The sequence below is a fragment of the Mycteria americana genome, chromosome 15 (assembly GCF_035582795.1).
Source record: "Mycteria americana isolate JAX WOST 10 ecotype Jacksonville Zoo and Gardens chromosome 15, USCA_MyAme_1.0, whole genome shotgun sequence".
Taxonomy (NCBI): domain Eukaryota; kingdom Metazoa; phylum Chordata; class Aves; order Ciconiiformes; family Ciconiidae; genus Mycteria; species Mycteria americana.
In genome coordinates this window covers 1,453,163-1,475,079 of record NC_134379.1, presented here as the reverse complement: position 1 = coordinate 1,475,079, position 21,917 = coordinate 1,453,163, and the positions used below count along the sequence as shown (strand labels likewise).

Sequence of the window (21,917 nt, the reverse complement as noted above, 5' to 3'; positions counted from 1 at the left end):
GGAATTAAGATGAAAATGTCCCCCCATAAAACTTGCCTCATCAACTTAGCATATATAAGTGGAAAGTCATGCAACTTCTGAGCTGATACACAAACACTTGTGCCTCTTGCTCTGACTTGTCAGGGGCCCAGGAAGGAACAGCTCTCGCTTCCCTGGCTGGCAGTTTTCAATGGTGTCTCACATCTTCAGGACACGGCTTTTATTTTTTCCTGAGTTTCTGACCCTCCAAATGAAAGTGAACTGTGGTCCTTTAGTACACAAGTACACAAATTTATAAAGGGTTATGGTAATGCTTTAAAGTAAGTGATTACTTCGAAAATACACCTGAGATACAAAGAAAGCATCCTGGCAAGGAAATTCACCTATTTAGTCATGCGCATGGAAAATGGGTTGTGCAGTGATGCGCCTCCCAAAAGGGCACGGGGCGTATTAGCACGGAACTGCAAGTTCCGGCCTGAAGTATGGAACTTACTACTTCTGTTTCCTACTCTCGTTGGACTCATTTGAAGTCTAGGACACAGTGAGCCTGGGCTTATGGAGAACTTTCTTAATGGGAAGTGTGATTACCTTGTTCCATTTCCATCCCACGCCAAAAATCTAAAATCAGAAACGTCAGTTAAACAAAGTATGAACTAACACCCATGGTGTACACAGACTAGGTGCCCATCAGGACTGCAGACTTGCCAGGAACGTCTTCTGTCCTATCCTCTCTTTGTAGCTGTCGTCTGATCCTTCCTGTTCTCTGCCATCACTGCCCACATTCTTTCACCTGTGCTGTGTTTTTGATCTTACGTCTAAGGCTGTCCTGAAGCGCATGTGAAACACACTGTACATACATGGCACTGTTGACTTCTGAGTCTCAACTCCTCCTTCATCAGGTTCCAGCTCCTGGAGACAAGGGATGACAGGAAAATCTCACCTCAAGCTTTTTTAATATGATCATATAGCTCTGGTAATTTTAGAGAAAGAACTAAAAGCTCTGACATAACTGCAAGGCATAGAAAGAACCAAAGTCAAAATATAACTAGGGCAAAATATATTGCTCTCATCGCTATTTTATATCCTTGCAGTTTGCAAGCCAATCTCACGGCCTATGGTGCAAATTCACGCTTTTCTGGCAGTAACACAAACACGTAACTAATCCTAGGCAGGCTGCGTAACTCCTGGAGATGGGCTCTTAACTTACGGATGGAGCGTTGGGTGGAGCCCAAACCCACTTCACCGGAACCCAAGAACTTGCCTACCCCTGCTTCTTTAGGCTGAAGCCAATAGCAAAGAGGTACATTTAATCCACACCAACATGTTTGTCTCAATATAAAGGCATCTTTTATTACAAACAGATCAAGTAAATCAGAGCATGGAATTCAAATGTACAAAGTGCTTTTGAATTTTCTGAACCTTACTGCTGTAGGCTCTGTAACAGCAACAAGTCAGGTTCAAGTACCTGAATCACACAAAGCAGAATTCAAAACTACTGCCTCCTCACGCACATATGTTGGAAGTGTATGCAGCAGGTATTTCCACTTATGAACCATTATATTATTATCTCATTTGCAAATATTGCCTCAGATTCAACAAGGCCTGTGACTATACATTTCCAAGTGACACAATCATCCATTTACTTGCTTTAAAGTCAAGATAATATGCACAGTAAAACAATCTGATAAATAACTTCACAAACAGTACGTTTCAAAAACATTTCAGTTCTAGCTTACATAGTAAAAAACCTCTAAATTTTCCTTGTATTTACAAAAAATAGCAGATTTATACTAGTATAGACAGTATTAAAAAAATAGTTTGCATCTTCACTATTAAGATAATCTATTAAAAGAAGTCTCAGAATAAATAGCAACAAAAGTTAAATTTAATATTTTCTTAAGGCTGAGGTTTAAAAGTCAAATCCTACAATCATATACATGTGTATGATTTAACATGTATAAGAAAGAGGATTTGACCCCTTTGTTTTCTGAAAATAACGAATGTGCAAGTCTTGTCTAAAACATAAGTTGATTCGTTCTTGGACTGGTGGGTTGCAAAGCTCTTACACCTCTTTTGACTTCATGTGGGAATACAGCCCCAAATATATCTTCATGGTATCGCTTTTGGCTCTGCAAAAAAAGAAAGGAAGCCCAAGAGATGAATTAAATACTGCTAGCTCCTCCTTATGTGACTGCTAAGTAACTAAAAGGCCTTTCGCATTCGCATGATTGGTTCTGCGATAGTGGACTTTTGTTACTGCCAATAATAGGAACCTATCTGAATCCCAGACACACGTGCTCCAGGACAAGTTCTGGTAACAAAAGGGTCCTAAAAAGCCAGCAGACCCAGGCACTGTGTTTTCAGTGACAGACCCACTAATTTCTTAAACTCGCTTTCCTCCACTGGTACAACCAAGTCTCAAACTCTTGATGTTCCAGACACACTGCAAAGCTAATGTCCAGGACCCAAAGGGAGACACGGGGGAAAGTGGTAGATGTAAGAGAAGAACACGATGTGTCACTCTTACGCCCTAACCAAACAGAAACGATGCGTTTTAGATCACAGTGGGTGGACTAAGCTGATCACTTAAAGCTTTTTTCCTTGTGCATTCTGCTGAAGAGCTCATGGCAGCCTGCAAGATCTCGAGTGTGACTTTGAAGACTTCTGTAACCATTATATTATTATCTCATTTGCAAATATTGCCTCAGATTCAACAAGGCCTGTGACTATACATTTCCAAGTGACACAATCATCCATTTACTTGCTTTAAAGTCATGATAATATGCACAGTAAAACAATGGGATGGGAAAGAATGCCTTGCATATCACAGCATACCTTTAGCTGGAAGAAATAGTCCTCTGCCTGCTGTTCATTGAGGTCTAGTTTTTTTGCAAGCATCCCTTTCAAAGTCTGAGCAACATCCTTGGCCATGCGTACGTCTCCGCAGACATACAAATGCCCTTCCTCCTTATGCAAGAGGTTGCACACTTTGGTCTCCAACTTGCTTTGAAGAATGTCTTGAACATAGACCTTAGAAATAGAAAAAGGATCATTAGACAAGGTTTCTTACATGCTACTTCGGCTATTGGCTTTTCTAAATTCAATGTGGGTCTATGGAGTAAGGTTCGAAATGCCCTATCTATTCCAGCTGTGTGTTGCACCGCAGCAAAGGAGAAGAAAAATGTCTTCATGCTGTCTTTACAAGCCCCAGATCTGGAGGCTAGACCTGTCTCCTGATTGAACTAGAGCAGACTAAGAGTCTTCTTTTGTAGAACCAGTTACAACTGCTAAAGCCTCCTAGCTTGCCAGGAGAGTAGCACAGCTAAAACCAGGATAGGTTAAGCGCTGCTCTTTTCTTCAATCAAGATTTCATTTAGGCAAAATTAATTTCCAGGGTCACTGTGTCATTGAAAGGGTGACAAATGGCCAGAGCCAACTAATTTCTAACTCATGGGCTAATCAAATCCTGCAAAATTCAAGGTTTCTGAAAGTGTTCCAGCTTCTAGTTTCAAAGGCTGTTTGCATTTAAAGTTTTGATTATATGTCTGTTATGCCTCTCTATATGGCAGTGAGGGTTTTATATTTATACAGCTTGCTCGTACTGAAGTTCACAGTGAGATTCTCCTTTATTTTGAAGGAGCGGGGCCTTTTGTTGCTTGTTCACAATACACTGAAGCAAAATGCTACATTTTTGTAAAGAACATTGTTAAACAGAGCCCAAATCTTAACTTGAGGGACCATTCTGAAAGGAGGCAACCCTTAAAGAACAAAGGAACTGGCCTTACTTTAGCTTGTCCAGGTTGTCTGGAGTAAGCTGTATAGACTTCTTTCAGGACCCCCTTCCTCTTCATTTCCTCAGTTTCTTCTTTGTAGATGTCATCCACGCCTGGCTGCCGGCAGCCAAACAATAACGTCATGTCACCACCTTTGATCCCTGAAACCAACATTGGAAAGTTTTTTGTCTTTCCTGGCGCAGCCTGTTATGTCCTGTGACTATTCCTGTGGAGGGCCCTGCTGTCACAGTAACTAGTTGTGTACAGCTACTTTCGCATTAGCCTTTCTCACTGCACACCTGCGAAGCAGAGCGTGTGTGTCTGTGTGTGACAGCTTCTGATTTTAGGGTCTTGCAGTAGGGCTGAACCTGCCCGAGTCCTTGGAGAACTACGTGGAATCGCCTGTTGGAGCAGGTTCCCCAAGTGGGCTGATACAGGCAGGCCAAGGCGTTTCCTCTCCACGTTGTGGCCCCTGTGTGAGCGCCTGGGGCAGTCACTGAACATACAGGATTTACAAGGACACACAGGCTGCTCCCTCCAAGTGACCAAATACCTCAAGACCACCAGAATGGTCTCAAGTGGGATGGATGAGCTGTTTCAGTGCAGCGTTCAATCAGCCTTGGGATGCCAAATCTTTATGGGTTTTACTTGGCTAATGCTTCCGGGTGTCTCCACCTGCAGAGATTCTGTCTGGAGGACTAAGGATGTCTTCTGCTGCTGGACGAGTTACGGCCTCCCCCTTGTGGCAATCCCCATAAGTACCTTTCTTTTCCAAATCGTACAGACGCTGCTGCCAGAAACTTCTGAAGGGAGCAATTCCTGTTCCTGGGCCGATCAGAATGCATGGCTTGGTTGGCTCCTCTGGGAGCTGGAATCCATTAGCACTAGAATGCAAAAATATGTTAATTAGGTAATTAGTTTATGACTGACTTCTCAGTGCCAGTTTCCTGAATGATTTTGAACAGCACAGCCTAAGTTACCAATCTGAAAACAGTAATGGGGCTTAACTTGGTGACGGTTGCTTTTTGTTTCCTTAGCTTTACTTGCTCTATAGTGGATATGCTGACAGTGGGGATGGTGTCATATGAATAGAATTCTTTCTGAATTTTCTAATGATTTATGATTTTACTCAACATAAGACATGAAGGGTCTCATCTCTGGAAGACGGGGAGTTCCCTCTCTTCTCAAACTCAGATATTCCAACTTGCACTCACCAGTCACTTGAAAATCATACGCAAACAATGAAAAAAACCACTGAAGAAGCTGAACTAAGAACTGCTGTTTGTTTTTTGTTTTCTTTTTTCTTTTTTTCTCTGTCATGCACTCACCTGTGTATAAAGCACGGGACTATTTCATTAAGAGCTATTGTATTCAGCCATGTACTGCAAACTCCATGGTGCAAAGGGCCTTGTCCATCTAATCAGAGCAAAGGAAAATACCTCTGTCAGTATTCAAAAGCTCTCTGTTTTTAAAAAAAGCACAGTTTATACTTGAAATTATAATTTTTAAATAAGTGTATATCTAGTAATGATTTATAAAACAAGGATGCACTGATGATGATGCAGGATCTTAGCAAATTCTGACGCAGTATGAACGTGGCCACTGCAGTATACTATTCTGCACATATCACAATACAAACTCTTTGTTACACATGCTTCATGCCATATGGCAAACAGTTTTTTTCTGAACCACAATGCAGCCTAAATATCTTTATTAAATGATAAGAGAGAGAATTAAATGGTAAGAGATAAGAAAGAAATGAAAACAACAATTCATTACCTCTTGTCCTGTAGTTTACAACTGCAACTGTCAGATGAATCTCTCTGGGTGTCATGTCACAGGAGGAACTGACAGAATAGTACCTGGGTTTCAGAAATGGCAGCTGAGTCAGTAAGAAAGCTGTTGAGACTTCAGCAGAAGGAAACTCCTCCAGGACCTCCAGGATGTTCGGGCTGTTGTAAAACTTCCATTTATTGTATTCTTCCGTGCTCTGAAAGCCAAAGGCCACCATCACAATGTTACCAGGTCATGCTGAGTTCAGGAGAGCAGGGATATTTTAAGTGTCACTTATAAAGAAGATTCCTGCTTTACATTCAACTAAATATGCAGGCAAATCAACCGAGAATTCTCAGAACTTTGCCTAGACCAATACTGGGGTTTCCTAAGAAATGGTTTCATTTTTGAAAACAGAAGTACAGAATACCCGCTATAATTTTCTCAGATACCAGCTCTCTCAGTGAGGATGTAGAAACTGAAGTAGAATCTGTTTCTCAGCCCCCTGCTATGGGATATCCACAAAACTGTATGGGCCCAGGTCCTGATACCTGCTGAGCCTTGCTGAACCCAGCAGGAGAAGCAAGCGCTTACCACACCTATGAGTCTTTGCTTACTTAAAGCGACATCTCTCTTACTCTCACGGTACCAAATTCTCTGACAAAAATATCTACCAGCTCCCCTCCACCCCTCCACCTGCAAACTGTAAGGTCTTTCAACGACGTATCATCAGAAACCACCATGAGGCAGGTAAGAGAAACAGGCAGGCAAAATGACCCACACAGAACCACACAGGAAATATCAGACCTGAAGAAATCTCTTGATTCCCACTCCCAAGTTGAGCCACAAGACAGCTCTTTCTCTCACTGTGGTTGGTTTTACAAGCACACAGAACATGAAACAGAGGGATAAAAATCAAGCACCACCACTACAAAAATTTCTTAAGCTTTTGCTACACAGTAAAAGGGCATCAGATGGTCCAGTATACAGCACTTCTAACACAAATCTAGCCCTAACACTTACCTGACATAAAACTTCCAGTCTCTGTTTGTCTCCTTCCGCTGTTACCAGCTGGGAGAGTTTTTTTAGCAGTTGTTGGGAGGGTGGAGTAGTGATATCAAGGAAGTATGTCAAAGCCTCAGAGAGTGTGCAGGCTGGAATCTTTTTGTCACTTGTCCAGTAGCCACCTGGAAATGAGGGAAATAAAAGAACACTTGGCAATTCCCATGGCATTTGACAGCTGTAGAGCTTTGCAAAACTCAGTGTCCTTCAAAATACGACTTCAGACTAGGTGCAGCAGGTCTAGACCACAGGGCCCTTCTGAAAAAAGGTTAATGTGAGGGTTCAAACTTTTTGTAAGGGGAGGATCTGATGCAGAGAATTGCATGATAACAAAACACTACTTTAAAATGAGAAGTCTTTCATTTGAGGAAATCACCTTTCTGTATGTCAGAATCCTATGATTTAGCAGATTGTTCCTACTAAGATGGAAAAGATGGTCGTGACATGTAAATCTATTTTAGGACTCTGATATGTAGCAACAATAAGCAAACTCTGTTGCTTAATTTAATTGCAGTATATGGCCAATTTAGCAACTGAATTACAAACAGTGTCAACCTAGGATAACTCTGCGAACACTGGTGAAGCTACCACGGACTGTCAGAGTATGCAAAATCAGAATCGAGAATTGTAAGAATAGCTAAAAGCATCAACAAAATCCTATTGAAACTTAAGAAAAGGATAGTGGAATCAAATTCAGTCTATAAAAATTCTCAGGAATTTCAGAGAAATCTGTCAAATGCCTGTTATTTTGTCTAAAGAGAACCAACTTACCATCAGTGCAGGTTTCAAGTCTGACAGTCTGATCAGGTGGAGGGGCATCCTTGACACGTGCAATGAGGCCATGGACTAATTCTGTCTGGTTGCCTGGGAAAATCCCAATATGTTCTCCGGGCAGGTAGCGCACTTCCTGATTAGTCTCACAGGAAAGCTTAACTAGAATGGTAACACGACTAGATATAGAAAAAAAGAGATCAGATAGATCTTGGTTAACGTCGACAGGATTTCCTTTGAATTGCGCAGAAAAGGAATAAATCTGAAGTAACAGTTGGCAAGGTCTTACTTGCGTTCATTACCAAATTATCAGACCAGCTTAGTACTTCACGGAGACTTAAACAAATAATAGCCAGATATGTGAAGTACTTGTATCAAAACAAATAAGATGCTGAAGTGCTGCCTGATCTGTCCAGTATCGAATAAATGTGCCTGCAATCAGCCAGTGAAAGGAAGTGCAGCTCTACTGAAGACTGAACAGCTCACATCTTAAACCAGCTCAGAGGACTTCCCATAAGACGACTGCATTTAGAACAGGGATGAAAGAGACCTACCGGAGGATGCTGGAGAGCTATGCATGGATGCTATTTCTAAGACAGATGTTAGCACTGATTATCCTTTTGTATTTCTTTGTGTATTCCCTTGTCTCAGCTTGCTTTGCAGTACAACTGAATGCAGCAGCTTCTTGCACTACACTTTTTCCTTTTTTTTCTTTTTCTGTTACGGGGCGATTTTTCCCCTAAATGAAGTAAACATTTGCCTGGCATGTAGCATACCAAGAAAGGGAGAGGGACCATATACCTGACCTTCTACATTTAGTAGGTATCAAAGGGCCATATCACAAAGTTACTTAGTTCCCTACACTCCCAGAGACTCTACTGGGAGGTTGCTCCTATCTAAATCAGAGCTAAGACTGTACATGTTCTTGTGATAATGATTTACTTCGACTAACGACGGTACAAAGTTCATATATATTTCTTAATAACTGCGGGGAGAAGATGTTTATAACCAGGCATTTTAGATGTTTAAGGTTTAGTAAAATGTAGTATTGCAATATTCAAAGAATGAGGTATCATACCTGGATTTTAAACTTTGAAGATTCTGTCTGAATTTCAGCTTCATGGGAATTATGTCCTTGGCATGAATGTTTGCAAGTGCTGTTGAGAAAAGAGGACATGAGTCATGGCAATTTTGTGATTAGGTTTGTTTAAAATGTCTTCAAATAATATGCAGAAAAGAACTGAACCATGCTCGCCCTAGAATGCGATATACTTTTAGTCAGTTGTGTGTCCTATATGCATGCCTTCCCTGACTAAAAGTAGTTCATCTCAGCTTCTGTTGTTCTGGGGCTGTCAAAACGTGTGCTAGTTCTTGTGTTCTGATGTTACTGTGCTGGAAAAGATAATGATTTATGCAATGTAAACCAATGTCTTTTTTTTCTCTGACCACTGTACTTTATTATATGAATTCTGTCATCTAGCAGGACCAATATCACTTCTCGAAAACCTTTATAGTTCAGACCTGTCTGAAGCAAAATGGACAGAGGAAGTGGAAGGTGGGAGGTAATACCTTTAGCCAAGTCCATGGTTTGAGAGTCATGCACTATCCTGTAATTCTTAGGATCCCAGCTTTCATCAGAGGTATATATATCAGGCAACTGAATACTGTTTTTCCCACGGATGTTAAAAATGTCACAGGCAGTCTAGAAAAAAGAAAAAAATAAGGCTATTCATGGTAAAAAAAATATTCTTAGCTGTCATAATCGTAATGTGGACATATCAATTTCACAGATTGCTATAGTTTATTGATTCTGTTGAGTTCAGTGATGTTACAGGGGTTCAGTGAGTTCAGCAAGGTTCCACTTTTATACGAGTATAGCTAAAAAACTGATCTACTTCAAAAAATTCTGATGTCTGATGCTATCACCCTTGTTCATACTGAGCATCCCACTATCCAAAAGGTTTCGTGGAACTTTATGTGAATATTAAAAAAATAATAGAAAAGGGGCCCAGTTCCCTCTTCAACTTAGGCAAGCAGTAGAAAAGAGGGGAGTTCAAAATTCAGATGTAAATCCAGATACTTATTTTCCTTCATTTCTCCCATTTTTATGGGATGCTAGTGAATACTGAAATAAAACACATGAATGAACGAACTAAAATATGAGCTAACTATTTATATAGTCACCTTGAATGCACTGACTGCCCATGTGCGAAAGGCTTCTTCTTGCCCATTGAGTTCGTCTCCTTCACCTATTGGAGTGAGCCGCGAAGCCCCTAGTTGGGCCAGTTTTTGGTCAATGGCATGAGCAAAGGCACAGAACTCTGGATACATGCTGGACCCCAAACCAAACACAGCATATCTGCAGAAGTAGATAAAAGTAAGATCACTATGTTATGACTGAAATGAAATTACAATTAAATGCGACTATAAATGAAATGCAAAAGGACTCAATCACATGCAAACCAAATAACAAAGTATTTTTACCTAATGTTTTTTCTCAGCAATTTCAGGGTGAGCAAGGAGTTCTTCAAGGTCTGTATAAAAATTCATAAAATACTTAAGGTTAGAAAAATACTCTGATTTAAAACAGAAGTGAGACCCTGATCCATCTTACTCAAGTATACGGGACAAATGAAAGGGTTGTCTTTCATCTCAGTCTTTTGAGTTGAGCCTCATATATACTTCTGAGGCAAATATTACCTTTCCGTTATTTGGAGAATCTCCATTTCCAAAAGTGCTAGTAACCACTAAAAGAAGGGTTTCTTTTTCCAGGTCACAGATGTTGTATTCATCCATGCACAGGATCTAGAAGATATAAAGCTCATTAGAAATTGCTAGCAGACATAAGAACTAGCATTAGATATCTCTGTGATTGTCAAATGACTTGACCAAATTTATAAGGCATTATGCTAAATGAATACAAAATCAAAGTTCTAGTCCAACTTACATTTACCGGACATTCAAAACATAGGTTTAGAGAATGAAAAAGCTTGCAGAAGCTGATAAAACTAGCCAAACTTCTTTCTCCATCTACATGGATGATTTACACTTTCTTACCTTAGTGTTGAAGGCACAATTGAACAAGCTGCAGAGATTGTTGGCGAGTGTTTCAGATTTCCCAGTCTCTGTTGCATAGATCACAGTGACCTTGGACCTGGTTGCCATTGTTTGTCGCATGAGTGAAGATGCAAAGAGTACAGCCCTGGGAAAAATAATAATCACATATAATTTGTAATAGAGCTACACGGTAATTCAGATTGATTCACAAACAAGCTAGGAAAGACTGGTCTTGAGCATGGCTTTTCTTGTCTGACACTGTGCTTCCCCTGCCCCCGACCTTTATCTCCTGTAACCCTGCTCAGGTGAGAACCACCAGTGATGGTCCTAATGGATGCATCTGGTCACGATGGCTGCATCGGCTCAAAGTGGATTCGGGAGACAGATATCAACACGATAGCCAAGGGCTATTGTGCAGTTCGCTCACCTAAGAAACTAAAATCTGTGGTCGGTATGCAAATATGACTGTGGGTCAATCCTCTTACCCCCACAACTAGTGAGCAGCCCAAGAGCCCTTGGAGCTCTCCTGCACGGCAGCGGGCTGCACGCCAGGATCTCTCCTTGAGCAGGGACGCCTCTCAAGGTTACTCCTTGAGGCTGAGAGATTCCTTGCCGCAACGGATCCTCGGTAAGTGACGAACAGCATGCTAAACTCTGAAACCTTACCTAAGTGATATAAAGGATTGATTGCGCACATAGAATCCTTTAGACGTACACCATTGACCAAGTCTGGGACTAGGACTGGATCTAGCCGCACCTAGACTCCTCTCTGAGAAGGAGTTTAGAAAGCAAGGGAGTCCTTTTCTGAACCTCATGACTCAACGGGAGGGTCTCCCTGACAGTTTTGTCTGACCCTGTCCTCTATGCAGTAAATAATCAAGGGTACCTTGCCATCAAATCTTGTTAAATAACTGTCGCATTGAACTTTGTTAACTCCCTATTCTGTATCAATAAAGTATATTTTTGCTTCTCTCTTACAAGTGAAGTACACTCTCACTCCATCCGTGACACCTTGGAAGATTGTTCAGAAGCAATACACTATAGATAGCCCTGAATAAGAATCTTAGATATGAGTATTACCTAACTGTGGACAGGTAAGTCTATGACTCAAAGAATTCAGGCGGTCCCTACTGTAATAATTATTAAAAAAACCCCGTGGAACAGAAACATCACAAGAATAGAATAGTTGGACAAAAGCATGAAGGCTCTTATTTGAACAACTTACTTTGCCAAGATGCTAAACTTTATTTTGTTTTTCTTTGGCCTCCGGGTCTCATCATGCCAGACATGTGTCTTCCATGCATCCACCTTTAAAAAAAAAAAAGTTAAGCTTCAGGTAAGAAATGTAAAATAATAAATACACAATTTGTATATCTTTGAAAGGGCCAGATTGAATAGAATCTGTATATACCATCCACTGTGTACAAATACGGGATCAGTCTCTGTAGCATTAAATTGCATTTTACTTACAGCCTGAGAATTCAACACAACTAACATAACCGTCCACAGTATAATAGATATTGCCTGCTAGTTATGAGTCTCTCTAGTGAACTTTCATTAAACCAGGGCTTTTCATTCAGACTTCTTCAGGTCCCATATTATCATCTGCGCTGCTGAAGCTGTCTACTAGAACCGTATGTTTTTGGATAATGTGTACCTGGTAGTAATAGAAGGGAGTGAGGACGTAGTTCAACATCTCCTGGTGGAACACGGGGGTTATGCTCCCTGACATAGGAGGTACAATCCACACCCAGTCAGCCGGGCAGCCTCCTCGCACACGGTACTCATTCTGCATGTATTTCATGAAGGACTCAGCAGCTGAGTGGTGATCCATGATAGTCACATTTTGTTTCTAGAATAATTGCAAAAAGACAGACAGACATTAAAAAGCCCATTCTGCTCTCCTTCCTCATATAGTTAAAGTAATCTTTATGCTTTGATTAATATTTCAAGGACTTTATACAGTGCTGGGAAATCTTTACTAGCAGCAACTATTATATACTTACAGACTGAGGGGGACCTTTGATTAAGGACTCCTACTTACTTTTTTTTTCTTTTTTTTCTTTTTCTTTAACATCAGCATTCTACCTCTCTAGCACTGGTAGCGCATGCTGAAAAGCCCCTAATTAATTTTTACCCGTCTTTCATATTGATATGATATGTTAAATGAACTGTAATTGTAAATAAAAGATACTAATCCAATGGCTTTACATAGATTTTGACACTTAGACATGTGTGTTAAAAAGATGAACAATCTTGCCCTTAACTTCCTTTTCTTTTTCCCTCCCTTCTGCCTTCACCTGAGATTTTTTTCTGGCAACAACAGGAAATATGGATTCCTCTACTTTCCCAGGTGTAAATCAAGAATAACTCTATTGGAATTACACTGATAACCTCCATTGAGCTTGGTCCACTAGCACTATATTTGTATAAAGCTGTTATAAGTGAAAGGAAGAAGGGACACACAATATTCAATGTCTCTCCAGGTACCACGCCTGTTGACTTACTTGGAAGCTATAAAGCACAGCCACATTTATCTCTACAACAGCTCGGTCTTTCCATAATGATGAAAGTTTGTTTGTTTCCAGTCCCATTCTTCTTCCTACCTCCTACATGTGAAAAGGAGAGAGAAAAGGGAAAAGCAAATTTACTATGTGAGACTTCAACCTCATGATTTCTCCACCTCATCACATTAATATGCAGGAAAAAGTATTGCAGAAGGGGGAAGAGTCAATCTTATGCTGGGGGAAGTGATGGCAGCAGAAACACTTGAGATTAGAGGTAAACTTGAATTACGGAGTTCTGCTTCTTGAGGCTATTCCAGTTTGGTGAAGCAGGGAGTGGTTGTCTCCTGGACTAGATGGTTTAAAAAGTGGCAGTATCTGGTTATAAGCCATCATTATTAATTTGTACTGTTGAGGTACAAGATACAGGACCTGCAGCTAACAACCAGGACTCCACTGCCTTGTCAACAGCAGACTGGAACTGACATAAATATACCTCTGAGAAATGTACAGTCAGAGACCAAAAGTCCTGAATCAGCAGGACTCGAGGTAAAACTGGGGAAGAATTCCCTTTGGACAGCATTTTCTATATTTTTTTTTACAGTTGCAGTTTCACCATTCCAGGCAGGTATTTGGAACAGATATTGTCAGAACACTGTAAAAACAGTCATACAATCTGGCAGTCAAAATCTTGGCAGAAATTCAAGATGTTCCACAATATTCAGGATATTGTGTGAGATTAGCACGGAAGTGTTAGTGTGATATAAATATAACACCCATCCCAGCAAAGACCAATAGTGTCTCTCTTTCAAAAACACTCCACCCACCAAGTTCATTCCCTCACAGATCAACACATTTCTACTTCAGAAGATTACCTTCAGGATGTTGTATCGCTGCACATCGCAGAAGTCTCGCACTCCTATCTCTGTCCCCATGTACCAGCCATTGAAAGGACACCCAGTAAATTCCAGGCCTCCCACCTCAAGAAGCATGTTGGCAACAGCAGGCAGCGCATACCACTTCAGATCTAACTCCTTAAACCATTCATACCTGTTAAACAAGCATTTTGATTTATTACTTAATGTGTCTTTTCCCCTTTAGGCGATAACCAGAAAAGTCCAGGAAGAGAAAGAGTACTATCTTTAGAAGGAATGACCCATGAAACGAAGTCTGCAAAAGCTCATAGCAGTTTTCATTTACAATGTGGTAACTGGGAATTGCCAGCTAAACAAATTGCAGAACAGTATTACAGAGTTCTGCAATCTGCAGGCCACTCCCAAAGCAAACATGAAGAAACAAACAGAGAAAGGCAATAAACATTTTGTTATGACTGCAGCCATCTTTTACATGTGTATTACACTGGCATAAGAAACAATGATTTTTTAAATTCTGAATATGATTGAAATGTAGATTGGGAAAAAAAGATTTCCAACAAAACTGCTATTTGCCTCCTTAATTTAAATCTCATTTCATGGTTCTAACAGGCATTTTATCTTTCAGGACAATTTACCATAATTTCATCCTAACAAAGAACTCATAAAATGACTGCTGCAGGCGCAGGCTAATAACCTGCCAAGGTGAGGCAGAGGCAAAAATGCAATTATCTGAATCTTGTGTGCTTACTTTGGATGCTCTATTGGCACTTCAAGGACAATTTCTGGCGGGTATTCAAATATTTCTGGGTCTTGGCCGTTTGCTTGGAGAACAAGTGGAACTACATCAAAGCGGCCATATTTCGGCTTCCACCCAAGCTCAATGCACAACTGTAAATAAAGAAAGTACATTTTGGGTTTCTTTAGGTTTCCCCCCTTGGATTTGAAGACAAAAGAATGTTAATGCTCTAAAACCTGCTGAGGTAGCTTCTAAGTGATAAAGGCTATCTTTCCCATTCCAACAATGTTGAGACATGTTGTTCAAGTACTGGTTGTGTCCCTGACTTAAGGGAAGCATTAGCTCACCCTGTTCTCATCACCCCGAGATGGACGGGAGTATTTTTATACCAGGATTGTAAGAAATTATTGCTCCAGCCTGCACCTAGAACCTGTGGAGCAGACATCCCATTCACTCCTTACCACCACACTTCCCTCCCACTCTGTATAAACATGCAAGAAAAAAAAAAAGACAGAGAGGTTAGGCAAGATGGAAAGCAGTTATGATTCTGTATTTGGAACTGTACCTGTGTGAACTCCACACTGGCAGGGTCTCCTACGATAGACCCATCTGGCATTTGATATCCAGCATAACGGATGAGCTGGCTGTTCCAAACACGGAAATCATGTTTCCCATCAGTCCTCTGGGGGAAGACAGTGATGGCTGATCTGCCCAGAGAGACAATCAAATCCTGTTACACCACAGCAGCACATTAAACACATTCTAATTATTAAGACATAAATTGTTACCAACAGCAATTATTTTATATTTCTAAAATAAACATCGGTAGAAATATAATCATTCATCCTCTCTACCCACCTCCCTGAATCTTCAAATCATCTCTTTTCCCCAGGAATTACAAAAGATTTTGCAACGTCAGCCATGAAGATTACAAAATTTCAAAATGATTGATGGTACACACAAGAGGACCATATAAGTACCAGGAGAATTAAGAGCAGAGACAAGTTGTCAAAATATTTAGACAGACCATTTCAGGTCTTATGTAGAGTTTTGAATCCAGATCTGGATGTAATTTTTGTTGTTTAAAATTAAAATTAAAGAGACCTACCTTATATTTCCATTGTTTGTGGCATACTGAATATGACAACAGATATGCTCAAACATTTCCTTCGCTGTTTTACAATCACGTGCATCAAATACCTATATGTTTCCAAAAGAAACGTAAAGAAAAAAACTGATTTTTGAAACGGTACTGTAACGTCATTATTTTTCTTATGCAGTTAAGGAAAGGAAAGATTAAGGAAAAAAGTGAAATGAAAAATCAGTATTTCTCAATTTAATTGTAGCTCCACAAGGAAAGGTTCATTTTTATTGTTCTTATATACATCATTTTCACACGTAACACTCCTCCAAGGACCAAGACATGCACCTGGTTCCACGACATAGTTGGTTCCTATGCTAGCACTCCTACACATGTTTTCATTCAACCATGAAGCAGAGAACTACAAAAAACATGTTGATCGTATGATAGTACAGCAGGGAGTAGTCCTCAGTTGAAGCAACTGCCATATTTTACCAAAGTACAGGCCATTCTTCTGATTTACAGCAGATGACTGTTTGGCCCATAATGTCTAGACTCTGTAGAGATACCTCTGTCTAGATACCTGTCTAGATACTCTGTCTAGATACCTGTAGATTGGACCACTGGATTCTCCCAATACACCTAGGCGCATTCCTCCAGGCCTGTTTGGCAGCAAAGATCAGTTCATCCTTTGTCAGATGGTAGGTTCCTGTTGTTTCTATCTCCTTGGTCACCGTTTCCAGTCGGTCCAGGTGTTCTTCTATTTTTGGCCTTTTTAACAGGAAACAGCCATGGAGAGAAGCAATCAATTTCATTACTCAGAACTGATTTAAACTGCAGATGTTGCTCTTGTGCTCTGGGTCAAGAAGAGCACAGGCATTGCTGAAGTCATAAAGCTTTTGAGCATCCTTTTGCACGAGAAGACTTCTACTTACATCACTGATTTTATCTGCCAGGATGCAGGTAGATTTCCAGGGAGGGGATTAGCATCTATGTAGGTTGAGACATGGCAAGTTTGGATAAACACTGAGAAACCTGTCCCTGTTATAAATCTACACTCTCTGGATGTGACACAGGTCAACATAAAATACTCTATCCTTTATGAAAACATCCATCACCTCATGAAGTCAGCAATTTCACTGTGCTTCGGCTGTGAGAAGTCACCATCATCTGCTCCCCACCTCCCCTCTACTGCACCACACTTTTGTCCCCAAAGCATAGCTGTTATCTGTTGCAGCAGTCTAGGGTCTGAGATTTTTATCAAAAAGCAGGGACTATTCTAGGTAAAGGTTAAGTACATAGGACTCTGACTGAGGACTGCTGAGGAGAATTTTTCCTGGCTTCAGAATTTAGGAACTGTCCTTACTGAGTGCAAAGGACAGAGCTTACTAGCCTAACGAAGAAACTAACACACTAGAAATTTAAGTAGCTGTCCTTTCACCACCCAACACATACACAGATTGATCACAAGCTTTTCTGTGTAAGTTTTCAGTTTAAACTTGGATTTTCTAGATTAGTTTGGAAAAAATTGTCAAATCATAAGCAAATGAAAAGTAGAGAACAAGCCAGCTTCAGCCCAAAAGTAGGATTATAGTGACTGTCCTCTCCAAGTTCTATTATTTTCACAGGGACACAGCTCATCTGAGCAAAGTAAGTAGGATTTTCATTCCTAAAAGGAAGTGCTGAGCAACTCCTTTGTGAGGGAAACCAATTCTAAAATTCTTTAGTTTGATAACAGAGAATGAAGTCAAAACATCAGGAAATATTTATCACAGCACAGACAAAAATTGTTTTGTTGGCTTACAGACAGAATGAAAATAGCCTGCACTGTCTGAGAGTTTTCACATTTTCAACAAGATGAAAGATCAAGGGCAAGCATGTAAGATAGTGTAAATCAATGTGATCAAATAGCCATGAGCAGAACCAGAGATGTGCAAATGTAATACACTGGCAAGTGAGTACAGCCTGTAAGACAGGGACTTTCAGAAAGATTCAGATGGAAGAAAGCTTTGTAGAAGAGTTCAAAGTGTCTAAAGAAGTAGCCATTATGTGGCTGAGTCCCTTTGAAAGACTGATAATGTTTTATAATGGGATGAGAAACACTGAATTGTCACTTGAAAGCTTGTAATGTGAAAAATCTGTGACTGCAAACTCTTGGACCTCAACCAGATGTTCCAGCTTTTCCTGCAACAAGATGTCCCTGCACCATGTCCATTTTTGCAAAAACACAAACCTCTTTTCTGAAGCTAGAGCATCCCTCTCAGCATGCTCAGTAAGCTTACGTTGATGATAGCACAGAGCAAGGTTGAGAAGCAAAAGACTGGCCTTCCAATCTTTGGCTAAAGCCTTGAGAGTCAGAGAACAAAAGAACACAGAGAAAAGATACTTGGAACAGCACAAACAAAAAGCATTATCCACATTATTCATGTCTAAGACTGATCTGAGTAGGAGCTAAACCCATTAACATCCAATGTTAAGAAAACAGAAGGTAACATTCTGCAAGAGAGTCCTAACCAAGCTGCTTATTATAAACGCGCTATAATGTAACACACTCGGAAGGGATGGGGCTGAGGAATGCACTGTACAGAGTTCATTTCTGTATTCTCAAGACCTGGGGTTGGTGGATACAGCATATGAAGTGCAGTAATAGTTTTATCTACCTTTTCTAATAGTCCTTATCTATTTTTTGAACACATGCTATGTAATGGGATAGCTACCGATAGCTGTGAAGAAACCAAATGCTCGTACAGTGTCACAGACAGGTAGGTAGGTAGGTAGAGAGCTTTTATACCCAAAATGAAGGTAAAGTTGGCTTACTCTTTAAATGAATTGTAGTACTGCTTGATAAAGTCTATGGCCTGAGGTAAAAGCTCTGCCGGTGGAACTGGCCCATCTCTGGTACCTTTCACCAGGCCCTTTGGGGTCATGAGTGCCCCTTGGCAGGCTTTGGTCCGGCAGTTGATAACCTGAAAAACAATAAAATGTCAAAAAACAATGTTGCACTCTGTATCTTTTCAAAGTTATGAAAAATCACTGTTCAGGTTTCCATATCTTACCTCCTTTGCTGTCAGGTGTAGTGTGTCGAGAAAGCTGGATCCATTTTCCAAGTTTCTTACTTTTATATGTCTTGGACATCTTGATATTTGGTTTGAAGCTTTGACGCCATTTTGGGGGGGGTTCTGGACAGAGAAAAGATAAAAATACATACTGTCTTCAAACCTATTAAATATCTTAAAGCTTCATTTTTAATTTTATTTGACCATTAAAATGCTACAAACTAAATTCAAGAAACTAGGTATAAATGTGATCTCCGACGTGTGTTTATTCATTTGAGTACAAAACTAGACCTAATCCACAGTTTGATATGAAAAGGGCAAAACAAAATGTATTTTTGTGATAACCAAACAATATCTGCCACTGCAAACACCTTTTTAATTTTGATAAGGGCTCTTTATATAATAATCACAGTCTCACAAAAACAGTGAACCAGACAATTTTAGAGAATGGACATGTTTGTTACTAAAGGCTGGGTTTTCAAAGGTGAATAAAGGAATCAGGCACTCCAATCCCACTGGGTCACCTCTTTTCCGTAAGTCTTACCAAAGCTCATTTTTGTTTAGAAAAGAGCTTTCATCCAAAGATCTCACAGCAGTCCTGACCTCATGTAACCACAGCTAGTCCTCACATGAGAACTTTGAGAAGTTTTGAGCAGTAAGCACAACCCGTGTGAACTGTTAGTATCAAACAATGACGCTCGAAACAGACCTCTCTCCCATCACTGGCCTTCGCTGAAGTTATGATAGGCGGCATCTCTATCCGCTTCTTGCTCAGATCATATAATTTGGCATCATCATCTTCTAAGCTTTAAAAGAGAGAAAGACAATTCAGTATAACGCAATGTGCTTAGTTTTTGTTAGTTTTACCTGCAGCATCAGTAGGGAGATGCTCAGAGCTGTCTCTGAAAGAGGTACTGAGTCAATAAGCCAACCATTTGCAGAAGCGTGAGGGGTGGAGTGGACTAGAAGTCAATAGTAAAGCTACAATCACCCTTTCCAGATCACTATGTGGGAAGGAAAACAACAGATACAGCCTGGAATGGTAAAGGTTGTGTATCATTGCTGTAAGCTAAACAAAGGACATCTGTACAATTATGTTCTGGCCAGAAAATACTCAGAGGAATTAAACAAAGAGGTTGAACTCTTCCGGGAAATGTGTGAAAATTTCAGCTAGGTCCAGTCTCAATCCATTAAGTAAATAACATACTTTTATATTAATTTCCTTTGTTTTCCACATGAAGTCTTACTTTCTGAACTCCTACTTTTTAATTTGGATATCAGGTTTCAGAAGATGTTCAAAAACACCCAAGAGGCATCCAGAGCACGAACTCCAAACAAAACCCTTAGTTTTGAGAGGGCAATGACGTGTTTTAGCTAGCAGAGCATTTGTGATCACCCACTTCCACTAGTCAGCTTCACTTATCTTCACATTTGAATATAAACTACTTTGAGCAAAGACAGGAAAGGGTAGGGAATGGGCAGAGAAATAAATGGTATGCAATAGAAAACTGAAATAAGTTTAATAAGCCTGAAAACTGAGAAATTTAATATGCATGTGCAATTTATTTTATACAGTGTCTTGTACAAATCGTATCACAGAAATACTTTACCAACTTAATTACAGCACTAATAATCACTTTGCTAATTTTTATAGCATACTCATGCCTCCTAAGTCCTAGCATACATGAAACCACTGTAACACACCAAATAAATTTTGGACTGTGAAAGAGAAAGCAAGATTATTTTTTTCCTCAATGACTGTATAACTTAGACACAAAAGCTTAAATGTACCTTACCAAGTTGACACCACCCAGTGACCCCAGGGACAACTGTTCTTTGGTTAATATTATTGCTTTGGAAACACATTACAGGTTTCTCCAGAACCCACGTCACTTAGTATCTTGTCAAATGAAAGAGAAACTATGAGACCATTAACAGACAAAGATCTTACCCATGGATCTTCCTATTTTTCTCCACATTATTATTGATATCTTTCTCTTCAGAGGGCTGGTTCTTAGCAGTACGAGGTTTGAATACAAACTGCCACGGGCACAACATTTTGTATGCTTTATTTATGATTTTAGTTCACAGTGCTGAAATCTTGTTTTGTGTGATGTGGGAACACTTCTGAGGAGGGAAAAAAACCCAACAAGGTCAGTTTTTAACTAAGAAGGTAACTCCCTTTAAAATTACACAGAAACTCACCAGACTAACTGATCTGATCTAACTAACATCTTGTTTTTAAAAATGAAAACTGCTTGACTCTCAGAGTAGTGATACTAAAACTAACAGTTCTCTTTGTCCATGTAATGCTGCAGCCATGCCTAACTCTAAAATATTGGCAAGACAATTTCAAATGTCCCCCAGTTGCATGAAACAGCAAATATCAGTGTCTAAGAAAACCACATGCATGCTTTACTTCTATGAAAAACACGTCTTGACACTTGTTTTTTTTAAGTTCTGTGTTTTTCAAAAGTTTGTTAAGTGTTATTAAATGCTCTGTTAATTCACATCACTATGTGTTAGCTAGGAAAAGGGATGTAAAATGTTGCTGTGTTATTCACATAGAAATGAAAAAAAAAAATTGGTATGTAAATGAACCAAAACGTTTTGCAGTGTATTCATCTGCCAGAGACAAATGGAATTCTGAGATTCTGAATTCTGTATTTGGTAAGATATATAGACATAGCACATATTTGAATGTAACATATAGCATTTATGTAAGAATGTACCAAGTTTAGTACTATTTGTTTTAACATAAGTTTTCTGCTAATTTCTGATCCTAAAATGGGTTTTTGCGCTAGGGAAGGTGTGACAGAAGAAAAAGAGCAAACTAGTAAATTGCTAGGTAAAGCAGAATTAGCCTCAGCATTTGAATCTAGTTCGTAACAGAAATCAAAACCTGATGTTTCCAAAAAATTAAAGATAAAGAAAGAAAATATACATTGCTACATATTCCTAATGTAAATTATGTATTATTTTGTTATTTATATTGCTTTTTCAGTAAAAGTAAAATTTATATTGCTGGGCTCCCAAGATGCTGTCTGCTGTAAAATCACACAAGAAAAGAAATCCATTCGACTATCTGTGCAGAAACTGTAAGGTGTCAGGACTTGTCTGCTACTCCAAGTAAAACAAATAGTGTGTAACAAGCATTTCTCTACAGCTACAAAATAGGAACAAATCTAAATTACTATTCTGCAACAAAAAATGCTGCAGTGTGCCCATACATTTTTGTAAACTACCTGGG

At 39.7% G+C, this 21,917-nt stretch overlaps 1 protein-coding gene across 2 annotated transcripts in view; it reads right to left on the bottom strand.

Moving 5' to 3' along the window:
- Positions 1-1,314: 1,314 nt before the first annotated feature.
- NOS2 (nitric oxide synthase 2) overlaps positions 1,315-21,917 on the bottom strand; it is a 41,611-nt gene continuing 21,008 nt past the window's right edge. For both annotated transcript variants that reach the window (XM_075518176.1, XM_075518175.1), the window contains exons 3-28: positions 20,619-20,794; positions 19,377-19,473; positions 18,668-18,790; positions 18,429-18,577; positions 16,220-16,382; positions 15,639-15,730; positions 15,096-15,237; positions 14,543-14,682; positions 13,795-13,969; positions 12,923-13,024; positions 12,073-12,267; positions 11,641-11,723; positions 10,416-10,560; positions 10,059-10,163; positions 9,843-9,892; positions 9,543-9,717; positions 8,928-9,060; positions 8,437-8,515; positions 7,359-7,537; positions 6,549-6,712; positions 5,532-5,742; positions 5,081-5,168; positions 4,515-4,636; positions 3,765-3,913; positions 2,815-3,009; positions 1,315-2,108 (exon numbers count right to left, since the gene is read on the bottom strand). In XM_075518176.1, coding sequence (XP_075374291.1) covers positions 1,995-2,108; positions 2,815-3,009; positions 3,765-3,913; positions 4,515-4,636; positions 5,081-5,168; positions 5,532-5,742; positions 6,549-6,712; positions 7,359-7,537; positions 8,437-8,515; positions 8,928-9,060; positions 9,543-9,717; positions 9,843-9,892; positions 10,059-10,163; positions 10,416-10,560; positions 11,641-11,723; positions 12,073-12,267; positions 12,923-13,024; positions 13,795-13,969; positions 14,543-14,682; positions 15,096-15,237; positions 15,639-15,730; positions 16,220-16,382; positions 18,429-18,577; positions 18,668-18,790; positions 19,377-19,473; positions 20,619-20,725 — 3,477 coding nt within the window. In that variant the 5' untranslated portion in view covers positions 20,726-20,794 and the 3' untranslated portion in view covers positions 1,315-1,994. The remainder of the gene's footprint in view (positions 2,109-2,814; positions 3,010-3,764; positions 3,914-4,514; positions 4,637-5,080; positions 5,169-5,531; positions 5,743-6,548; positions 6,713-7,358; positions 7,538-8,436; positions 8,516-8,927; positions 9,061-9,542; positions 9,718-9,842; positions 9,893-10,058; positions 10,164-10,415; positions 10,561-11,640; positions 11,724-12,072; positions 12,268-12,922; positions 13,025-13,794; positions 13,970-14,542; positions 14,683-15,095; positions 15,238-15,638; positions 15,731-16,219; positions 16,383-18,428; positions 18,578-18,667; positions 18,791-19,376; positions 19,474-20,618; positions 20,795-21,917) is intronic.